At 48.3% G+C, this 20,967-nt stretch overlaps 1 protein-coding gene across 1 annotated transcript; it reads left to right on the forward strand.

The window, feature by feature from the left end:
* Positions 1–4,656: 4,656 nt before the first annotated feature.
* On the forward strand, positions 4,657–20,660 carry fer1l6 (fer-1 like family member 6; the record flags this gene model as incomplete). Its single annotated transcript, XM_079358249.1, has 45 exons — positions 4,657–4,732; positions 5,372–5,483; positions 5,609–5,663; positions 5,762–5,893; positions 6,477–6,539; positions 6,798–6,876; positions 7,026–7,182; positions 7,333–7,519; positions 7,638–7,739; positions 7,873–7,963; positions 8,295–8,412; positions 8,498–8,738; positions 8,896–9,004; positions 9,105–9,360; positions 9,611–9,731; positions 9,820–9,920; positions 10,231–10,333; positions 10,459–10,578; positions 10,663–10,815; positions 10,908–11,079; positions 11,581–11,705; positions 11,828–11,962; positions 12,047–12,196; positions 12,536–12,643; positions 12,805–12,867; positions 13,287–13,385; positions 13,479–13,704; positions 14,099–14,226; positions 14,312–14,431; positions 14,525–14,570; positions 15,056–15,100; positions 15,970–16,067; positions 16,520–16,648; positions 16,724–16,864; positions 17,121–17,248; positions 17,327–17,497; positions 17,903–18,057; positions 18,290–18,432; positions 18,869–18,957; positions 19,316–19,414; positions 19,489–19,609; positions 19,682–19,802; positions 19,871–20,028; positions 20,116–20,216; positions 20,339–20,660. 45 exons carry the CDS (start codon positions 4,657–4,659, stop codon positions 20,517–20,519), a joined length of 5,628 nt encoding a protein of 1,875 aa, XP_079214375.1. The 3' UTR covers positions 20,520–20,660.
* Between the last annotated feature and the right edge of the window lie 307 nt (positions 20,661–20,967).

The following is a 20,967-nucleotide window of genomic DNA, read 5'->3' on the forward strand; positions in this document are numbered from 1 at the left end:
GCCGAGGAGATCAGCACGAGCTGCGAGGTGACCAACACGAACTGTTTGAATGTGAGAGCTTCGTCAGGGAGCTGCAGCTCAACAAACACGCCACACTCTTCTGCTGCTGGTCTGAGACGTCTCTCTGGCGTCCTGTGAGGTCTGTAAACTCAGAGACACGACCTTCCCTCCTATTGGACACGCCGAGGTGTCGTCACGGAGCGTAACATAAAGACCACGCCCGGGTTTGAGAGCGCACCACGCCTCCTATCTGAAAGACCCTTTACTGATGAACCTCCGAGATGAAGGTGAACTATGTTTAACTTCTCTTCTCTTCTCCAGATATTTATAAGAGACCATCGTGCGAGGATGAAGACAACAAGATGGAGGACGCTCTCATGAAGGAAGATGGTTGAAAGGCAAAGTGGAATATGTGATCGCAAAGACGACAAGTGACTGTTTTCAGTCTCCTGAACGAGACAAAGAACACAAGAAAGAAAATCACTCTTTCATCAGAGTTCACTGAGAGACTTTAAACCGTCGTCTGCTATGAAGTCAAACTCATTTGTTTCAAGTCGTTTTTTTAACTTTGTGTTTGTATAAAACATATAGACGTTTATAACGTGACATCACTGTTGAAGTGAGATCACATTTTTGTAAATGCTCTTAAAGAAACAGATCAATAAAGTTGTATTTTGAAGTTTTTGTTGGCAAAGTTATTCATCAAACTTCAGACTCGTCTTATGGACAAAATGCTGCAGAGAGGTAAAAACACATGGATCATAGCATACATGGCAGACAGGGATTCAAACCAGCAACTGTCAGCCACACTTTAACTTGTATTTATTTCAATCAGAATATTATTTGGTTTTAAAGAAACGTTGATATCTGTGTGTGAATGTTGCTCAGCGTGTGAAGAGTAAGGTGGGGGTGGGGGGGGGTGGGGGGGGGGGGGGTGTCCCTGACTGAAGGTGTGTCATGTTTACCTGGGGCGGGTTTGTTATCACTGCCAGCGTCCTGCATCCTGGACACATGATGAGGAGTCACACACACACACACGCACACACACACACACACACACACACACACACACACACACACACACACACACACACACACGACCCTCAGCACATAAAGGTGAAGAACAGCTGATGAATGTTGAATATGAGACAGGATCGCAGCACCAATAATCCAGATTCAGATCAACATGAATATTCAGACAGGATCTAAACAAAGCCGCTCTTTGACTCCTCACAGAAACTCACAGTGTCGCTGCTGGACTTCCCGTGTGGTTACGAACCAGCAGAATCAACAAAGAGCTTCATCCGTTTACACCTCTGAGCAAACACGTCAGCCAATCACTCGCTGTTATTCAACCTTCACCTGAGACTTTACCTCCTGCCTCCACCTGAGCTGACGCCGGCAGCAGAGCGTGTCGAGCTGAGCGACCTGCTGAGTGACATCGACCTCTGACTGCAGAGATGGACGATAAACCAAGGTAGGACATCATCGTTTCTATTAAGAGTGTGTGTGTGTGTGTGTGTGTGTGTGTGTGTGTGTGTGTGTGTGAGCTGAGGGCTCCTTTAAGGTTCACCTCCCTGTCGGAGTAGAGTGACTGTCTGTGTGATCTGAACCCTCGACAGCAAAGTGTCCCTCTTATGACCTTCATCTGCAACAGTGACTCAAACATCCATGACCCGAAGGTCAGGAGCCTGACCCCTGTCGCATGAGGGACCGCATGTGGGACCGCATGTGGGACCACATGAGGGACCGCATGTGGGACCGCATGAGGGACCACATGAGGGACCGCATGTGGGACCGCATGTGGGACCACATGAGGGACCGCATGTGGGACCGCATGAGGGACCGCATGAGGGACCGCATGAGGGACCGCATGTGGGACCGCATGAGGGACCGCATGAGGGACCGCATGAGGGACCGCATGAGGGACCGCATGAGGGACCGCATGAGGGACCACATGTGGCTGCTAACCCTTTTGCCCGGTGGGTTAATGAAGCAGGATTGTCTGGAAATCTTAATTTAAGCTGTCGACCTGATGCAGGAGCAGAGCGCTGCGTGTCAACAGGTGAGGCAGGTGACTGCTTGGGGCCCCATGGCAGAAAGGGGGCCACCATGAGGGCCGAAAAAATGTAAACCACAACAGTGGCTCAAAACAAGCAAATGTTGCAATGACAGTATTAAACCTCCCAAAGGGGGGGGGGGGGGCAGCTGCTCAGTGTTGTGTGCATCATCTCTATGGAAACCAGAGTTCATCATTAAAAGTCACTGGAGGAAAATGAAGTGATGGACGCTGGTTGATGGGGCCCCTAAAGGTTGTTTGTCCTTATGCAGTCTGAGATTACACTGACATTCAGCATTGCTCAAACATGGATGAGCAGCCGCATGTTCCTGACTCATCAACTGTTTACCTTCTCTCTGATCACCATGATTGTGTTCTGGGTAAATATGCAGAGCAGTAAAAACAATAAAGGAGCAGCAGTGACATGTTTAAATACCTGGAGACTCAGAGTGAAAGTTTGATCCAGACACAAGATGTGCAGAGATCTAAATGTGTCTCTGAAACTCTCCTCAGAGCTCAGTGAAAAATGTCTCCACAGAAAGACGTCTCAGGATCAGGAGTTTGTGACATCATCACCGTTAAGACTCAAACACGCTCTGTGAAGTGACTCCTCAGGGCAGCGAGGTCGACCTTTAGTTGCCGTCGATCTTGTTCATTGATAGGTTATTGGTTGTTTTTATAAAGTTTTATTCCAACATCTCAAGGACAAAGACACATTTTCTTAAAAGTCTTTTGACACATCTGTAGATTTATTTACTTGAGATGTCCTTAAAACTCCTGCTGACCTCTCGGGTCATTGCAGCTGTGGCGCCCCCCTGTGGACAGAGTGGCCCCTCGTCTTCATTTATTCTTTAATTGAGGAGAGAGAGAGGACAAACTGAGGCCGAGGTCATTAACAATGTTTGTAAACATTTAAACATGGCTCCTCCTCCTGGGCTCATCTCCTTCACAGTGTGGACGTCTACTGCTTGTAGCTACACTGCAAGCTAACACACGCTAGCACAGGCTAACCACTGAATACTAACGTTTTCAAAGGGAGCATGTGAAGGCTTGGTTGGTCTCCATGCTGTCCTAATCACACCTATTTGGTTTTTTGAAGCAGGCTGTAAACATGTTCATGTCTGCTGTAAAAACAGGCTGTTTGAATGGGTGTGTATGTGACTTCCTGTGCTGCTGCAGCCAGCCTCTAGTGGACACTCCAGGTACTGCAGGACTTTGCACTTCAGCATCTGCTTCATTCTCTACACCGGAGGTTGCTGCTTGGTTTCCATTGGTCCAGCAGGTTGAAGTGAATGACTGGAATGAAAGTGCTGGGCTGGTCCCTCTATCGAAAAACACACAAACTAACACAACACAACAAAGAAAACCAACCTGCGACAAATTAAACACAGAGAGTGACAGGATCATAATAGTTTCTTTGGGAATGACCCAGCAGAAAGGTGCAGAGATCAGAGGACTTAAGACTGGATCAGGTTTCTGTATTTGGGTATCAGGCACACCTGACGCTCCATGGGGACGATGTTTCCATAAGTCTTTATTTACTGTCATGTCAAAGGATGAAGGCTCTACAGAGCGAAAGGCCCATTAATCCTCCTGTAGACAGGTCGCAGGCTGCAGGTAGGGAGGCCGGATCACTCCGAGGGGAAGAGTCTCCTGCAGCCGGAGCAACAGCAGACGAGAGGGTGTCACATATTCAGACATCTTTTAGCCACAGAGCAGGAACAGCAGCAGATGTGAAGGATAACTTAAGGACCTGGAGCCTCACAGTAGCTGCTCATAGAAATAAACTTTAACACGTTTGGCTGAATGGAAACCTCCGACAGTCCTTCGACTCAACGGCGGTAAGAGGTGAACGTCTCTGAAACATCGCTCTGTTCAGCTTGATTTAAAGAATCCTGCTTGTTTTATTTTGAAGGTGCACGTCAGATGTCGAGAGTGATGAAGAGTCTGATGAATCAAATGTAAAATTGTAGAAAAACAAGATGAAGACGATGAATCTGACGGTAAACGGTTTGATATCCCAACAAGTATTTTTGGAACATGCATCCATCGCTGCAACACCTGTTCACCTGATAACTGCTCTCATATCTGGCAAACCCAGGGGCGTCCAAAACGGCCTTCAAAGCCCCGCCTACCTTCTCTGGTCCAATCAGATCCAGAGCATTCAGGAGCAGAATCTAAAGTTAGAAGGAGGACATACTGGCTGCTGCATTGTTGTCAGAGAAGCTTCAACACAGCAGGTTTCCTTCATGATCACACAGGAAGAGAGCAGCTCTCTGATTGGCTGACTGATCACACAGGAAGAGAGCAGCTCTCTGATTGGCTGACTGATCACACAGGAAGAGAGCAGCTCTCTGATTGGCCCTTTGAGTTCTACCTTAAACTCAGAGGTCTGCTGAAGCATCAGACTGTTTGGACATAAAGGAGGGAGATGATATTTAAAGGTCTATCTTTATGATTTAACTGATTAAACGTGGTGAACACAGGAAGTGGACCTCTAATATGTCGTGTAAGTGCTTTATGTGTATTTGTAGATCAAATCGGATCAATAGGATCAAACTGATTCTGATGTTTCTGTGAGCAGGAAATCCAAACTCATGTTCGGCCTGAAAGTGAAGAAGAAGAAGAAGAAAGCAAACAAAGACCTGGTCCTGGCAAACAAGGGAGCTGTGGGTAAGGCCTGGAAAACAAACACACACACACACACACACACACACACACACACACACACACACACACACACACACACACACACACACTCAGGCTTTCCCTTGTCAAACAGTCACTTGGTAAATACATGAACATGACTTACAGTCCTTCAGGTCTTTAAGAACATGTTCATCACTCGTCACATGATTCATGATGATTTATATTTATTGATATTTGAATGTTTGTGCAGCAGAGCAGGTGTGAGACCGAGACCCGGGTTATGTTCATGTTTACTTTTGACTGTGTGAACGAGGATCTGTGATCTTATTCTTTCAGTTACTATCTGAGCATCAAATAACTAAACCAAGACGTTGGTAAAGAGATCGTCTGTGTTATATCATCAATCTGAAAATGCACACGCAGGTTTTGGTATTTCTTCTCAGTCTGGACTTTAGAGTGGAGATGGAGTGAAAACAGGTTTATTCCAAGAAGAGGCTTCACACTGTTTCACCATGGTGACGCACCTGTGACCAGTCTGATTACCTGGAGAGGTGGTGACAAAGGTGTTACAGACACTGTGTGTGTGTGTGTGTGTGTGTGTGTGTGTGTGTGTGTGTGTGTGTGTGTGTGTGTGTGTGTGTGTGTGTGTGGGTGTGGGTGTAGACAGCGAGGCGGAGGCTCCGTCCGAAGAGTCGGCTCTGCTGGAGGGAGAAAACACAGAGGAACAAGCTGGACCCTCTGAAACCAGAACCAGAATCAAATCCAACACGAAGAGGTAAGAGCACGCTGCACGTCTCTCAAGGAGCACATCAGCTCGTCTCTGTGACCAATCACAGAGGAGCTGACGGTAAGGTCATTCTGTGTTAGCATGTGAAGAAACTGACCGTGCGCATCTCACAGGGCCAAACTGAAAACTCGCATCCAGGACAGTGAAGGGAAACCACAGAGCTTTCAGGTACCGACCACAAACAGGACAACATGGCGCTAGCATCACAGGAACAACGATGACCATAGTTTGGTAACATCCGTTGTTGCTCTCCGTCTTTCTCGTAGATCGCCATTAACATCACAGAGGCGAGGCAGCTGGTGGGAGAAAACATCGACCCCAGTGTGGTGATCGAGATCGGTGATGAAAAGAAACAGACGTCGGTGAAGGAGGGAACCAACGCTCCTTTTTACAATGAGGTCAGAAAATATACAAACCTTTGAGGATGATCAGTGTCTCAGGCTTAAAGGCGGAGTCAGTAGCTAAGCCCCTCCTCCTGGGCTCAACGCCCCCTGCAGGATGTAGTGTGTATGTTTACCGTTTGTAGCTACACTGCTAGCTAACACACACTAACACAACCAGCTCCGCCCACAAACGTCCCGAGTCGACCAGAACAAATCAGAAGAGTAAAATCCAGTCAGAGGACAGAGTCTCTGCAGACACAGTCACACATGTACGGAGGCCCAGAAGGGACAAAGCTTCACTTTAGGAGGAGACTGAGTTTTATTTTGAAGGGACAAAGAGCAGCTTCACTTTAGGAGGAGACTGAGTTTTATTTTGAAGGAACAATGAGCAGCTTTACTTTAGGAGGAGACTGAGTTTTATTTTGAAGGGACAAAGAGCAGCTTCACTTTAGGAGGAGACTGAGTTTTATTTTGAAGGAACAATGAGCAGCTTTACTTTAGAAGACTGAGTTTTATTTTGAAGGAGACAAGCAGCTGATTTTGTCTTTAATGGTTACAATGAAGTTCAATAATTCTTTCTTTGTTTTCGTCCTCTCAGTATTTCGTGTTTGACTTCTTTGCACACAAGGAATTATTCTTCGACAAAGTCATCAAGCTGACGGTGAGTAAAAAACAAACACTCACAAAATCTTCATTTTATGTGTCATTTCCAACATCTGAACATCCAATCAGAAAGGCGTGACAGTGCAGTGCTGGTGGCGCTAAGTGACGATGATGCTGTTAAATCAAATGTTTGTTTAAAGACGTCAGGAGGAGGAGTGAGAGCGTCCGTCTCTCTTTCCTGTCCTGTTGCTCGATAACATGAGTGGAGCTGTTAGCTCTGCTTTGGAGTCCAGCTGTTTCATCTTTACCTCTGCAGGTGATCCACTCGAAGATGCTGAGAAGTTTCTATATCGGGTCGTTCCAGCTGGATGTGTGGACCGTCTACAAGCAGCCAGGTAGCTCACCTGTCTCTCTGTAATGAGCTTTAATGAGCTGTAATGAGCTTTAATGAGCTTTATTCACTCAGCTGCCTTAAACTGGTTTTGATTCTCCACATGCAGACAGGTCACCAGTTCAACCAGTCTCCTGTTCGTCACTCCCACAGGTCACCAGTTCATCAATAAGTGGGCGATGCTGAACAATCCAGGCGACATCAGCACTGGAGTCAAAGGTTACGTGAAGTGTGACATCAGCGTCTCTGCCAAAGGAGACGCCATGCAGCCCGGACAGAAAGCCAGCGATGCTGAGGAGCAGATAGACAAGTACAAACCTTTTTCTGTTTGAGCTCCTCCTGCTGAAACGATCGAATTCAAACCTGAGAGACGTTAAAAAATGTTTCTGTTAAACTGAAATAAGAGCTGTGATTCCTTCATCTCTCGTTAGCATGTTTAAAGCATGTTGTGTTTCCTCAGAAACCTGCTGATCCCAGAGGGCTTCCCCTCCGAGCGACCCTGGGCTCGTTTCTACGTGAAGGTGTACCGAGCTGAAGGACTTCCACGGAACAACTCCAGCATCATGGCCAACGTCACCAAGGCTTTCATCGGGGACAACACGGCGCTCATCGACCCGTACGTGGTGGTCAGCTTCTTCAAACGAGTGGTGGGTTTCAGTACACACACTAACTCACCTCGGACACACGGGGCGACCTGAGAGGGGGCGCCCTTGAGCCTCACTGTCAGCTCTGTGCCTCCTCATCATCACCTGTCTGTCCTCTCAGGGACGAACGACCACACAGAAGTCCACAGCAGATCCAGTGTGGAACGAGCAGATCGTCTTCACAGAGATGTTCCCCCCGCTGTGTCAGAGACTGAAGATCCAGGTAACGAAGGACTCGATGCAGGACTCGATGCAGGACTCGATGCAGGACTCGATGCAGGACTCGATGCAGGACTCTCCAGTCTGCACTGACAAAGACGAGGGAAACAAAATGTCTGCCTTCTGTCTGCTCACAGGTCTGGGATGAAGGGAGCATGAGCGACGTGGCCATAGGAACCCATTACTTTGACTTGAGACGCATCTCCAATGAACAGGACGGGGACAGAGGTAAGGAGCGGGGGGGGGGGAGAGATAGAGCGGGGGGATAGAGCGGGAAGGGGGGATAGAGCGGGGAGGGGAGAGATAGAGCAGGGAGGGGGGAGATAGAGCGGGGGGGAGAGATAGAGCGGGGAGGGGAGAGATAGAGCGGGGAGGGGAGAGATAGAGCGGGGAGGGGGGATATAGAGCGGGGAGGGGGGAGATAGAGCGGGGAGGGGGGATATAGAGCGGGGAGGGGGGAGATAGAGCGGGGAGGGGGGAGATAGAGCGGGGAGGGGGGAGATAGAGCGGGGAGGGGGGAGACTTGGTCGTTCGCTCTGAGTGACTTCTCGTTCTCCAGGTTTTTTACCGACCTTCGGTCCGGCTTGGATCAACCTGTACGGCTCTGCACGCAACTTTTCAATCGGTGACGACACAGTGGAGCTGAACGAGGGCATCGGAGAGGGCGTGTCCTACAGGTCAATGTTAACTACGTCTTTAAATCACCATCAGCTGATTGAATACTGTACCAACAACAAGCCATCCAATCCCTGCCGCTCTCAGGGGTCGAGTCTACATGGAGCTGACGGTGGAGATCCTGTCGGGCGGGACCGGCTCCGAGTCCAAACTCAGCAAGTTGGTGAAGTCAGTGAAGGATCCAAAAGGAAAAGCAGGAGGGAAGGATGGAAAGACGGCTGCAGGAGGAGGAGCCGGAGGAGCGGCGGGAGGAGCCGGAGGAGCGGCGGAGGATGACAAAGGGAAGACTGTGGCAGCAGAGGTGATGCCTGTGGAGGCTCCTCCTCAGGTGAGACTAAACACACCTGCTGGGTGACAACAGTACAGTATCATGATGCACACTGGTCATCACATAGAAGGTTTGTCGTGTCATCAGCATAAAACATATACATATATGTATATATACACATAAATATATGTCATGTGACTTTGTACGTGGTGTTCAGGTGAACGCAGACAACAAGGAGCGATTCATTCTGTTCGGGACGTTGTTTGAAGCCACTTTGATTGACAGGAAGATCGGAGACAGACCAATCAGCTTTGAGTTCTCCATGGGTGAGTCTGCAAGTCAAAGTCAGTTGTTTTATTGTCATATTAAAATAAAGAAATCATAGAGGCAGTTCATAGATTGCGCTCTGTGTGACTTCCTTTCCAGGTCTCTTTGGCGACGCCTTGGCGCCTGCTGCTGCGCCCGCCCCGAGTCCTTCTGTCAGTCGGAGGAGAAGCCCCAGAAGTCCCAGAGCGCTGGAGGTCCCAGAGAGCGGTGACCTGCTTGGCACCTCTCCTCTCAGCTCCCCCACCTTCCCCTCCCCCTCCTCCCCTCTCTTACCCAGGGAAGCCAGAGAAGACCCCCCGCTGACCTCCAAGTCCACCACTCCTCCAGAGAGGCCGCTCATCATCGACGGAAACAAGTTGAGTCGGAAAAAAGTCGGGTGTTTGTTTCCTCTTTATGTTGTGGACACATGATTGACACTGTCTGCAGTCAGCTGGATGTCCAAACTCAACGTGTGCAAAGTTTCAGATCAGGAGGTCAACGCATGTCGGAGTAATCCCAGGATGAGTCTGCAGAGGGGCCTAAACGGGGCGGAGGTCCAAACAAATCCGGAGCATTCAGGACCAGAATCTAAAGCTCACAGTGTGTCTGTTTGTGTGTGTTCATAGGTACTACATGTACCTTCCCCAGGAGAAGCAGAAGCCTTGTGTTAATGTGCTCGGTCAGTGGGAGGACAGAACCTACCGACTGTACAACTCCAACATGCTGGAGAACATCGCTGTTCTGTTTGTGTGTACACGCCGACTCGTGCACCTTCTCCTCATCCAACCACAACGTCAGCCGTTCCATTTACGCTCTTTTCCTTTGTGTTGTTTAGGAGGAGGGCGTGGCCAGCGCAGCCGAGTTACACAAGAAGTCAGATCCAGGGGCGGAGCCAATGCTCAAAACCGTCCTCAAAGAGTTTTGTATGGACGCCAGGTAATCACCCAATCAGATCTCTACAGGAGCAGAGAGTCAGACAGAGAAGCTTCAACACAGCATGTTTCCTTCATGATCACAGAGGGAGAGAGCAGCTCTCTGATTGGCTGATTGATCAGAGAGGAAGAGAGCAGCTCTCTGATTGGCTGAGTGATCAGAGAGGGAGAGAGCAGCTCTCTGATTGGCTGATTGATCACAGAGGGAGAGAGCAGCTCTCTGATTGGCTGATTGATCAGAGAGGGAGAGAGCAGCTCTCTGATTGGCTAATAAAAAAGCTGCGGTTATTTTGTTGACTAGTTTTCCTCTGCAGGAGTTTCATCGCAGCAGCAGAGGCAAAGTTGAAGGCTGAGCTGAAGTCGAGCTACCTGACGCAGCTGGACAAGAAACGCCTCACCATGTGTAAACAGGAACTGGTGAGTGAATCTGACAAACACATAAACACACCTGAAAACGGCTCCTCAGATATAAAATGCTGAGTGTGTGTGTTGAACTGGTTTGTCTCTTTGTTAAGATGAATGTGTGTGTGTGTGTGTTTCAGGAGAGCATGATTGGAGACGCACAGAGTTTGGGAGACAGGAAGAGAAAAGTTGGCGGAGTGAAAGAAATGCTGCAGAATGCAACGAAACTCATAAACAAACTACGCTTTCTCGTGGTGGAGGTACGATACTCTGTGCGTGTTTTATTTCCATCCTGATGATTGGCTACCTTCTTCTACACCTGTGCATGCTTTTACACCCTGCAGCCCCAGCACACCGTTCCAGACCTCTTCGTCTGGCTGTTGAGTAACAACAAACGTGTTGCATACGCTCGGATCCGAGCCCGAGACTTGCTGTTCTCCAGTGACCAGGAGGCCCGAGGAGTCCACTGTGGAAAGATCATCACGCTGTTCCTGAAGGTGACCTCACACACACAGACATGAGCTGAGACGTCACGCTCTGCATGTTTGTGAGCAGAGAGAAAACTGCGTCTGTGTATTTGTGTGTTCAGCCTCCAGGGAAGCGCGTTATAGGCTTCTCTATCCAAGCCAAGCTGGAAGTGTATCTGTGGTTTGGAAAATGTGCGGACTCAATGCACATGCTGGACAACCTACCTGCAGGGTTCCATCCTGCCACAGGGGGCGCTGACGCCAGCAACCCTCCAAAAGGCCTCGTCAGCCCAGGTAAAAGAGAAGAAGAAAACAATCTCTACATTCCTGTGGTCAGGATACTGTGGTACCGACCCCGATGCTGATCTCCATTTTAAAACTCATAAAGTGTAACGATGCTGGATGTCCAAACTAAACGTATGTTGGAATAATCCCAGGATGAGTCTGCAGAGGGCGCTAAACGCCTTGTTCTGTAAATCACGCCATAGTTCTCCGATATGACGGCTTCAATCGTGTACGTGAGCCGCTGAAACCTCACACATAGACCTACCCTCCCCTGGCAGCCCTGCAGCGTAATGCCCCCCCGAAGGCTTCCAGTGAGCTGGCCAATCAGAGAAAAGTGGGCACATGGGAGGCGGCCTTAAAGAGACAGCAGCTGAAACAAACTGTTGAGGAAAAGGCTGAAATTAGGGTTTCAACAAAAATAGTTCCTGAGTCATGAAATCAAGTCTGTAGTTTGGTCTCGTGCAGAATCATTCACTCATACTGACCTCCATATTTGATTTGTGTCTTCAGAGCAACATAAGTTCCAACTGAGGTGCCACATGTATCAGGCTCGGGGTCTGATTGCTGCCGACAACAGCGGCCTGTCTGACCCTTTTGCCCGAGTCACCTTCCTGTCGCACAGCCAAACCACCAACGTAAGCGTGTTTATCACGTCTGTGTCCCGAGGACGCTGTTTCATTGATTCACATCGATTTGCACCTTGAAATAAATCGTTTGACTTTATGTGCTCGTCATAACGAGTCTGTGCTGCTTTCAGGTGATCAGTCAGACTCTCAGTCCAACATGGAATCAGTGTTTGCCGATGAGCCGCCTGCAGCTGAGTGGAGATCTGCAGCACATCAAGGAGGAGCCGCCGCGTATCGTCATCGAGGTGTATGACGACGACGCCTTGGTAATACTCCGTACATAAACAGAATGAAGTGTAACTTTGACTTGAACTCCTGACACATTCTCTCCATCCTCCGCCCGTCTGCAGGGTAAAGCCGAGTATCTGGGCGCCTCGGTGGCGATACCTGAGATACGGCTAAACTCTGAACCCTACACGCCTCCAACCCTCCAGTACAGCCCGCTGCACTGTGGCAGCCAATCAGGAGGAGACCTGCTGGCTGCTTTTGAACTGCTGCAGGTTCGGCAAACTGAATTTAATTACCTGCAATTCTACATTTCATTTTTCGCTTTTATCAAAAGTGACGAATATCAGAGAGTCAGAACAACACAAGACGAGGAGACAACGACAGGAAGTGCAAACAAACAGCTTTAATTTTGTTGTGCTTCTGAAAGAGGAATAATGACAATAAGAATAATTGTGGTTCTGATTCTGATTTCTGAGCTCTAGGTCTGACAGGACAGGAAGTGACCAGAGACGGAGCCCTTTTTTGAATAATTAAAGTTGATGAAGGTCGTAGCTGTTCATAAAGAGCTGGGTCTGAAGCTCAGTATAATAAGTCAGTGTGCTCGTGTTTAGATCCCAGAGTCTGGAGAGCAGAGTCTGCCGGCCTTGGAGGAACAGGAAGGAGGAGTCTTCACAGTTCCTGCAAACATCAGACCTGTTCTCAGCACCTACAGGCTCGAGGTTGGCCCTTCTGTTTGTCTTCTCCTACATGCAAACAGAAAACTATTAATACGTGCTAATGGGTTAGCCAAGTGCTAACATGTTTTCCTTCTCAGAGTAAAGTAACGCAGACATTCAGCACTTTGATAGCAGACCTTTGCTGTGTGTTTTCCTTCCACCAGGTGTTGTTCTGGGGTCTGAGGGAGCTGAAGAAGGTTCAGTTCCTGTCTGTTGATCGCCCTCAGGTACACGCACGCTAACATAACAAGAAACAAGCTGCAGCTTTTAAACCTTTGTCTCATTTGAAGCTCATTCCACATGGTTGCTCGCCGTCTCACCTCTACTGACCGTCCTCTGGACTGCAGGAGTTTTAAAATCTCACCTGATTGTTTAAATTTGGTATCATCACACACGTCAGGAGAATCTTAACAGATCTCCTCTATAGTCTCGAGCTCGCAGACACTGCAGGATGTGAAAAGCACATCGCAAACTACTGGATTTAGGTTAGGTTTGTGATTTGCATGCAGCGTGCATGACTTCCTCCAGACCCTTTCATGATGCATCAAGATTTTAAGCCCTGCAGCCTGAGATGAAGCCGACTATCCTGCAGTCTGAGTCAGGCTTTAGATGGTCTGTTTTAATCACCCCCTCTGTCTGTGTCCAGGTGTTCATAGAGTGTGCAGGTAAAACTCTACGCTCGTCCGTCATCCAGAAGTATAAATCCAACCCAAACTTCCCCACGCTGGTGGACGCCATCGAGCTGGTAAGAAACAGGAAACAATGATTCATGTCGACTCCCTGATCCACGTTAGGGTGACGTGTTCGGCAGAGAATCAACACTTCTCTGTCCTTTCAGGAATTACCGGATAACGAACTCCTCCATCCTCCCCTCAGTATCACTGTGGTGGACTGGAGGGCGTTCGGTCGCAGCACGTTGGTTGGAAACCACATCATCAACAACCTCAAGGCCTTCAAATACATCCCCCCCCCGGCCCTGCCCGCCCCCGTGCAGGAACCCAAACCACGCAGGGTCTCATACACGCCGGAACTCCAGCTGGCTCCGGAACCACAGAGCACAGAGGGTAATATGTCAACAAGATATTTAATAAAAGTGAATCAGCCAGAACCTTCAGAGTGGATCATTTCCTGTCCTGCTAACCGGGCCTGAGCATTCATGTTACATGTTGTGTAACCTCGTGCTCATGCATGACCTGTACCGTGCTGGAGCAAAGAACTGAGCACTATTTAAACTAACTGGACTTTGGCGGTCCAGCATGGTTGGGCACAGTACGGACTGCCTCGTGTGAGTTCACCTTAAGAGCAGCACGAGTGTGATTAGCCAATTGGAAGCTTAGAATCCAATTAGCAGGCCATCAGCTGATGAGGGCAAGCACTGAGATCAAGAAGCCTGGACAAACATTGATGAGATTGAGTCATCCTCCAGTTTCGAAGTCTCTGCTTTCTTGCGCCCTATAGGACCTTCCGAGCTCTCTGTAAAGACCGGTTCAACTGTGCCGTTGACCAATCAGGATTTCCTTATCACTGTGGAGGATGAACCTGCGCCCCCAGCCCCGCGATCCAGGAAGAAAGAACCAAAGAAAAAGGTGCTGATAATGTTACAAGAAATACTTTCCTGTTCTGTGAACCGCTCTCTGAATAGTTTGTACATGTTTTACTTTCTGAATCCAGGAAGGAATGACCAAAAGCAGTCGTCGTTCCACCAAGCGCAGGAAGCGGACAGTCGCTGACGAATCAGCAGAGAGTGTCATCGACTGGTGGTCCAAGTACTACGCATCCGTGGAGAAAGAGGTAGCACTGATGGTTGAGCCTTACTGGGATTCAATTCGATATGAAATAAATATAGAAAATATGGAAAGGAGAACGTGTTTGTTTGTGTTTCAGTCCAAACAGAAGGATGGATCTCCATTCCCTCGGGTGTTTGAAAAAGGTAAGTGTGTTCTACAGCGTGTGTGTGTGTGCACCACACTGCAGCAGGTTGATTAGAGCATGCAGATGTCTCTGGTGGTGCAGTGACCACTCCCTCCCACTCGCTCGAGAATGTAAACGTATCAGAGACCCAGTGTTTTCCAAAACATTGTCTTTAGACCGAGTATTAATGTTTATAACATGGTCCATTCCTCTGACCTGCAGGATCATGGTTTCCTTACAACTATCTACCTCTTGAACTTTGTAGTGATATGTTAATTTGAGTTTGGAGCGTGTCTTGCTGCCCCCAAGTGGAAAAAAAAGCAGCAACGACAAGAAAAGTCTCCGTGACTGTAACCAAAGCAAACCCCCTCCGATCTCGAGGACGAATACTTCAATCAGCACTGAATCTGTTGATTTAGATCTGCTACAGATGTTGATAACTGGTCTGAAGGAGGTTTGTTCCTTTACTCGCCCCTGACACACACACGTTGTTGTGCGTTGCAGCTTCAGTGTTCGGCGGCTTGCTCAGCGATGGAGTAGACTCTCTGGGTAAGGACAAAAACGTGCAGCTAGCTGCTCACAGCTCTGGGAACTGGATATGTTTATTTATTGTTAGATGCATGCAAACAGCTCAGCTCATTCATGTGCTGCACGTTTGATGTACTGGATGTTCTGTTGCTGCATGATCTGAAGTTTAGCTGGACTAAGCTTTCCTGGGCGTACGGCTAACATTGTGCTTTTCTAAAGGGAACAGAAGGCTCTTCTTTAAGCTCTCTCTTGTCTATTTAAAGGTTTCTGAACATTTTAGCTGAAAAAACAAACAGCAGCATGTAGAGTAGGTCGCTTTGTGTTACTTCCTGTTGAGATGTAGGGGGCTTTGATTAAATCTATTCTGCTGATCCAGGTTTAAAAACATGCAGATAATGTCACAGTGTCAGGTGACGGATCCCTGGACGTGGTTTCCTGCTGCTCTGAACGAGACTTGGCCAGAATCTGACGTCAGGTTGTCTCGACGTATCAGAGTAAAGCATGAAGCAAAGTTGTGAGTTGCTCTTTCAAGGACACGCCCCCCTGGAAACTCTCTCAAATGTTCCCTTCAACTGCAAACAGAGCCGGCCAATCAGAGAGGAGTGGGGGCTTAAAGAGACAGCAGCTTAAATAAAGCGTTTCAGACAGAGGCTGAAATGAGGGATTTAACTCCAGTATCAGATACATACAGAAGCTACACATCTCACAACGCTGCTCAACAGGAGTCTCAGACTCACATCCTTCATGGCCAAAGGGAAGATAATAGACCTCATTTAAATATTCAAGGTCACTCGAAGGTTTCCAAAATGACTTCAAAAAAGCTGCAGACTGAGTCTAGTTCAGTGTTCCAGCTCTGTGTCTCTGAAACATGTCTCATCTGTTTCTCTCAGTCAGCCAATCAGATGCAGACAAGAAGAAGAAGCAGCAGAAAGGAAAAACAACGTTGGATCCCAAACTTGGCGTTCCAGCTAAACTCGCCACACTAAAGGTGCTCAGTTCTCTGACGAAGTCGTGTTTCAGGATTTATTCTCAGAGCGTTTCACCCGGACAGATTTCTGTCTTTTAATGTATGAATCATAAAACCTACTTTACTTTCTGTAAAGTCTCAGTAGAAACATAAACTTGAAGTATACTCAGCTGTCCGTGATGACCAGCTAAGAGGACAGCAGACTGATTTTCTCCAGAGTTAAAATACATTTCTGACAAGTTTCTTCAGTGTTGGTTTCCCATCAATCATCTCCTCATCATACTACAGTAGCCTGTAAAGGACAAACCACCACGAGCTCCAGAAGTTTAGCAGCTGTTCTCAAACAGAGCGAGAAGACATTAACGGTTAACCCTTAACACACCAGAAAGCTTTGTAGGAAGACGTTTGATCCTGTCACTCGTAAGTCAGAGGATATTTGTCCAGTGGATAAATCTCTGACGACTTCTCTGCAGCTGTTCAACAAAGAGCTGGAAGTCGAGTTTGGAGCTTTTGACGATTGGGTGAAAACTTACGAGCTCTTCAGAGGGAAAGCTAACGAGGAGGAGGGAGCGTCTGATGAGAGATTCGTCGGCAAATTTAAGGTGCGACACCTCGCTGAAATATTTTCTATCGACCGGACAAATGATTTATTGTTTTAAACACTTAACCCTCTGCAGGGGAAATTCTGCCTCTACAAACTGACTGAGAGTGACGACGAGGACTGGGAAGAAGCCGTGGACTCCGGGCACTTAAGAGTCAACACCGGGGTCCCTTCAAACAACCTGGTCCAAGTCCTCATACGGGTTTACATCGTCTCTGTGAGTCTGTTTCAGGGATTCAAACTGACTGGACAAGCTGGTGAATTCAATCAGCCTCCATCCTGAAAGAGTTTGGTACTTTAGAATAACGCAGCTTTATATTTTAACTACAATCCTGATGAAGTAAATCGTGGAAAGCAGAAACAACAACAAACAGAATGTCGACGTAAACAAATAAATACAAACAGAAATATTCCTGCTGAGCTCGGAGCGTTTCACTTCTGCATCACAATCATGTGTCCTTCCCTCTCTGCAGGCGTCCAACCTGCACCCCGCCGACCCCGATGGGAAGGCTGACCCTTACATCGTCCTTCGTCTCGGCAAGAATGAAATCAGAGACCGAGACAACTACATCCCCAAACAGCTCAATCCTGTGTTTGGAAGGTACACGGCGAGCTCGCCGCTGCTTAGCTTTAAAGCTTGAAACACAACGTCTAAAGATGTTTCATCTACTTCCTTCAGATCTTTCGAGTTTCATGCCACATTTCCAAAGGAGTCTCTGCTGTCCGTGGTGATCTACGACTATGACTTGGTGGGAGGGGACGACCTGATAGGAGAGACTCGCATCGACTTGGAGAACCGCTTCTTCAGCCGCCACAGAGCGACCTGCGGACTCCCCATGGAGTACAGCATGTAAGTGACGAGTTTTCAGGTGGTCAGGACTCAGGCAGAAATGAATTCTGGCGTTTACGAGTGACTAAAACAAACAACGTCCACTCTCTCGAGTTATTTAAAAACGTGTGGAGCTGCTGTGGCGTGATAGGTGAGCGCAGCGGGGACACGAACACGAGTCTCACAGCACGATTCTAACCGACTGATCCACTAATAAAAGAAAGCCGAGTGGGACACGAAGGGCTCGATCACACGACAAAGCACAACGCACTTCTTTGGCCACAGGGGGCGCCACAATCAACACAAACTGAAAGTACTTATCAGGACCTTTAATTGGGATTTCAGCTGGTTAAAAGATTCAATGAAAGCAGAGAAGACTTAATTGAACTCCTCACAGACGTCTCTCCTTCTCTGTGTGCATGTTAGCGATGGTTACAACGCCTGGAGAGACTGTCTGAAGCCTTCAGAGCTGCTGTCCAAGATGTGCAAAGACAACGGTTTGGACGGACCTCATTTCAGACCGGGACGCATCACAGTGGCCGACAAAGTGTTCGTAGGGAAGACGCTCTTCATGAATGAAGGTGAAGCTTTGAAGGACGTCATGTTCAGCTTTTTACTGAAGCTACAGGTGGAAATACAACCAAACATCTCAAACAGAACAGCTCTTTATGTAGCTGGTAGCTTCAGTCACCTGTGTCCTGCATTGTTGTGTTAGCATGCTAATGTTAGCACTCTTTATGTGCCTTACTGTGATCCTGATCCAGTCTTGTTACATGCGTGATGTCATAACCATGACGTGTGCTCGTGTCTCAGACCAGCCGGTGGAGTCCTACGAACACTTGTCTCTGAAGATCCTTCATCGCTGGTCAGAGATTCCAGCTGTGGGATGTAAACTGGTTCCTGAACACATCGAGACCAGGACTCTGTTCAACAAGGACCGACCCGGCATGGACCAGGTACTTCATCCAGAGTGCAATGTTCTCGACTGAGTCCTTTAAAGAACGCACAGGCGGACAGAGAGGAGCGTGGACTCATACTTTTTATTTGATCCACTTTAATCTCTCAGAATGATTCCAACAAATTCAAACAGATTTAAAGTCAGACTGATAAAATGTTTTTAAAAACTCCTGCGGGGTGCCGGTGACGTCGTGGTTCGTTTATGCACAGAGGTTATCGTCCTCGAAGTGAGCAGCCCTGAACCTCTCAATCTCCCAGATTCTATCATAAAGGCACAAAATCCCCCAAAAGCTCCCAAATTCTGTTAAACCCTCTCCTCCATGTTCCTCTAACGTGTCTGTGTGTGTGTGTGTGTGTGTGTGTGTGTGTGTGTGTGTGTGTGTGTGTGTGTGTGTGTGTGTGTGTGTGTGTGTGTGTGTGTGTGTGTGTGTGTAGGGTCAGGTCCAGATGTGGGTGGACATATTTCCCATGGACTTACCCCATCCGGGACCTTCTGTGGATATTTCACCCCGAAAACCTAAAGGGTGAGCGCTGTCTTCAATCTGTATACAAACGTACCGGTGAGTCTAAAGGACAGACTGTGGAACAGGACCGGTCTCACGAGACCTGGGTATGGTCTTCCATAACTGGAGAACAGTTAGAAAGCACAGTTACGTCCTTCTTTCCGTTAGCTTCAACTCTCAATAAGAGGTTTCAACACATCTTCAGAGTTACCTGTAATCATCGGGGTCACGTGATCCTGCACCTCAGACCCTCAGACAGGAGAGACGGAGTCTCAGGTGTTAGCTAAATGTGAACCTGTAACTCTGAAGTCCAGAATAAACGTGAGAGACTTTGAAGCATCAGTCAGTTACTGGACTAAAGACCTGAATGTGTCCTCAGGTACGAGCTGCGAATCATCATCTGGAACACAGAAGACGTGATTCTGGAGGACAGCAGCTTCCTGACCGGCCAACAGTCCAGTGACATCTACATAAAGGGGTGAAGTCTTAAACGCAGACATCAGTCACGGTTACATGAAATAACATACTGAAAGGTTTTTCACGTCTCTGCAGCTGGTTGAAAGGTTTGGAGGACGATCGACAGGAGACGGACGTCCACTACAACTCTCTGACGGGAGAAGGAAACTTCAACTGGCGCTTCGTGTTCCCCTTCTTTTACATGCCTGCTGAGAAGGTAGCGACAGACGCACACGCCGGCTGTGCTCGGCTCCTCTTACACAACATGAGCTGAACGTTCTCTCTGCAGGTCGTCGTGGTGAGGAAGAGAGAACACATCTTCTCTCTGGATAAAACCGAGGAGAAGCTTCCTGCCATCCTCAACCTGCAGGTCTGGGACTTCGAGACGCTCTCCTCCGACGACTTCCTTGGTGTGTGATCTTTCTCCCCATGTTGTCATCAATATCTGTTCTACACTTCTAATGGCGTCCGTATGCAGGCACGGTGGAGTTAGACCTGCACGGCTTCCCTCGTGGGGCAAAGACGGCCAAGGTGTGCAAGTTGGACATGATGACGGACGGGACGGAGAAAATCTCCATCTTCCAGCAGAAGAGAGCGAGAGGCTGGTGGCCCGTCAGCAAGTCTGGAGAGCTGACGGTGAGTACACACACACACACACACACACACACTTTCATCCAGACTGCAGAACTGTTGGTGACACGGTCCTGACTCTGTCTCTGTCAGGGGAAAGTCGAGGCCGAGTTTCATCTTGTAACAGCCGAGGAGGCAGAAAAAAATCCAGTGGGACGAGCGCGAAAAGAGCCGGAGCCGCTGCCAAAACCAAAGTGAGTCCATGTGCAACAAGCTCCGCCTTCACTGAGCTTTAAGACAGTCCGAACATCTGAAACCCGCTCGAGTTGTCAAAAACAAAAGTGAATCGTGTTTTCTCGTCTCTTCTCTCCCGCAGTCGTCCAGACACGTCCTTCTCCTGGTTTGTGAATCCCTTCAAGTGCTTCTTCCACCTCATCTGGAAAAACTACAAGAAGTACATCATCATCGCCCTGGTGCTGCTCATCACGGCGCTGTTCCTCGCCCTGCTCTTCTACACACTGCCGGGCGCCATTTCTCAGAAGATAGTCAACGGATAACACACACGCGCGCACACACACACACGCACGCACGCACGCACGCACGCACGCACGCACGCACGCACGCACGCACGCACGCACGCACGCACGCACGCACGCACACACGCACACACACAAACGCACACACACGCACAGGAAGATCCTTCAGCTCTTCTTTATTTACATCCAACACGACATCATTTAAGACGTTTACACACAGATCAGCTCATTCACGTCTTTATTAGAAACATTCTGAATATCCACATGACCTGTTTCAATCCTCTGATTCTTCCTGTGTTTTTATTGAATACTTCCGGGCGGTCATGTGATTCACATTATAACAACAGCAGAGAGTCTGCAGACAGCTCCTCCACGACTCTCTGTGTTTTCACTGCTGAACATAATAAATGATCTCTCAGGTACATTTGTGATCTGTGGGGTGAAACGGGCTCCGGATCTGTCGTCCAAC

This window comes from Symphodus melops, assembly GCF_947650265.1.
Source record: "Symphodus melops genome assembly, chromosome: 12".
Taxonomy (NCBI): Eukaryota; Metazoa; Chordata; class Actinopteri; order Labriformes; family Labridae; genus Symphodus; species Symphodus melops.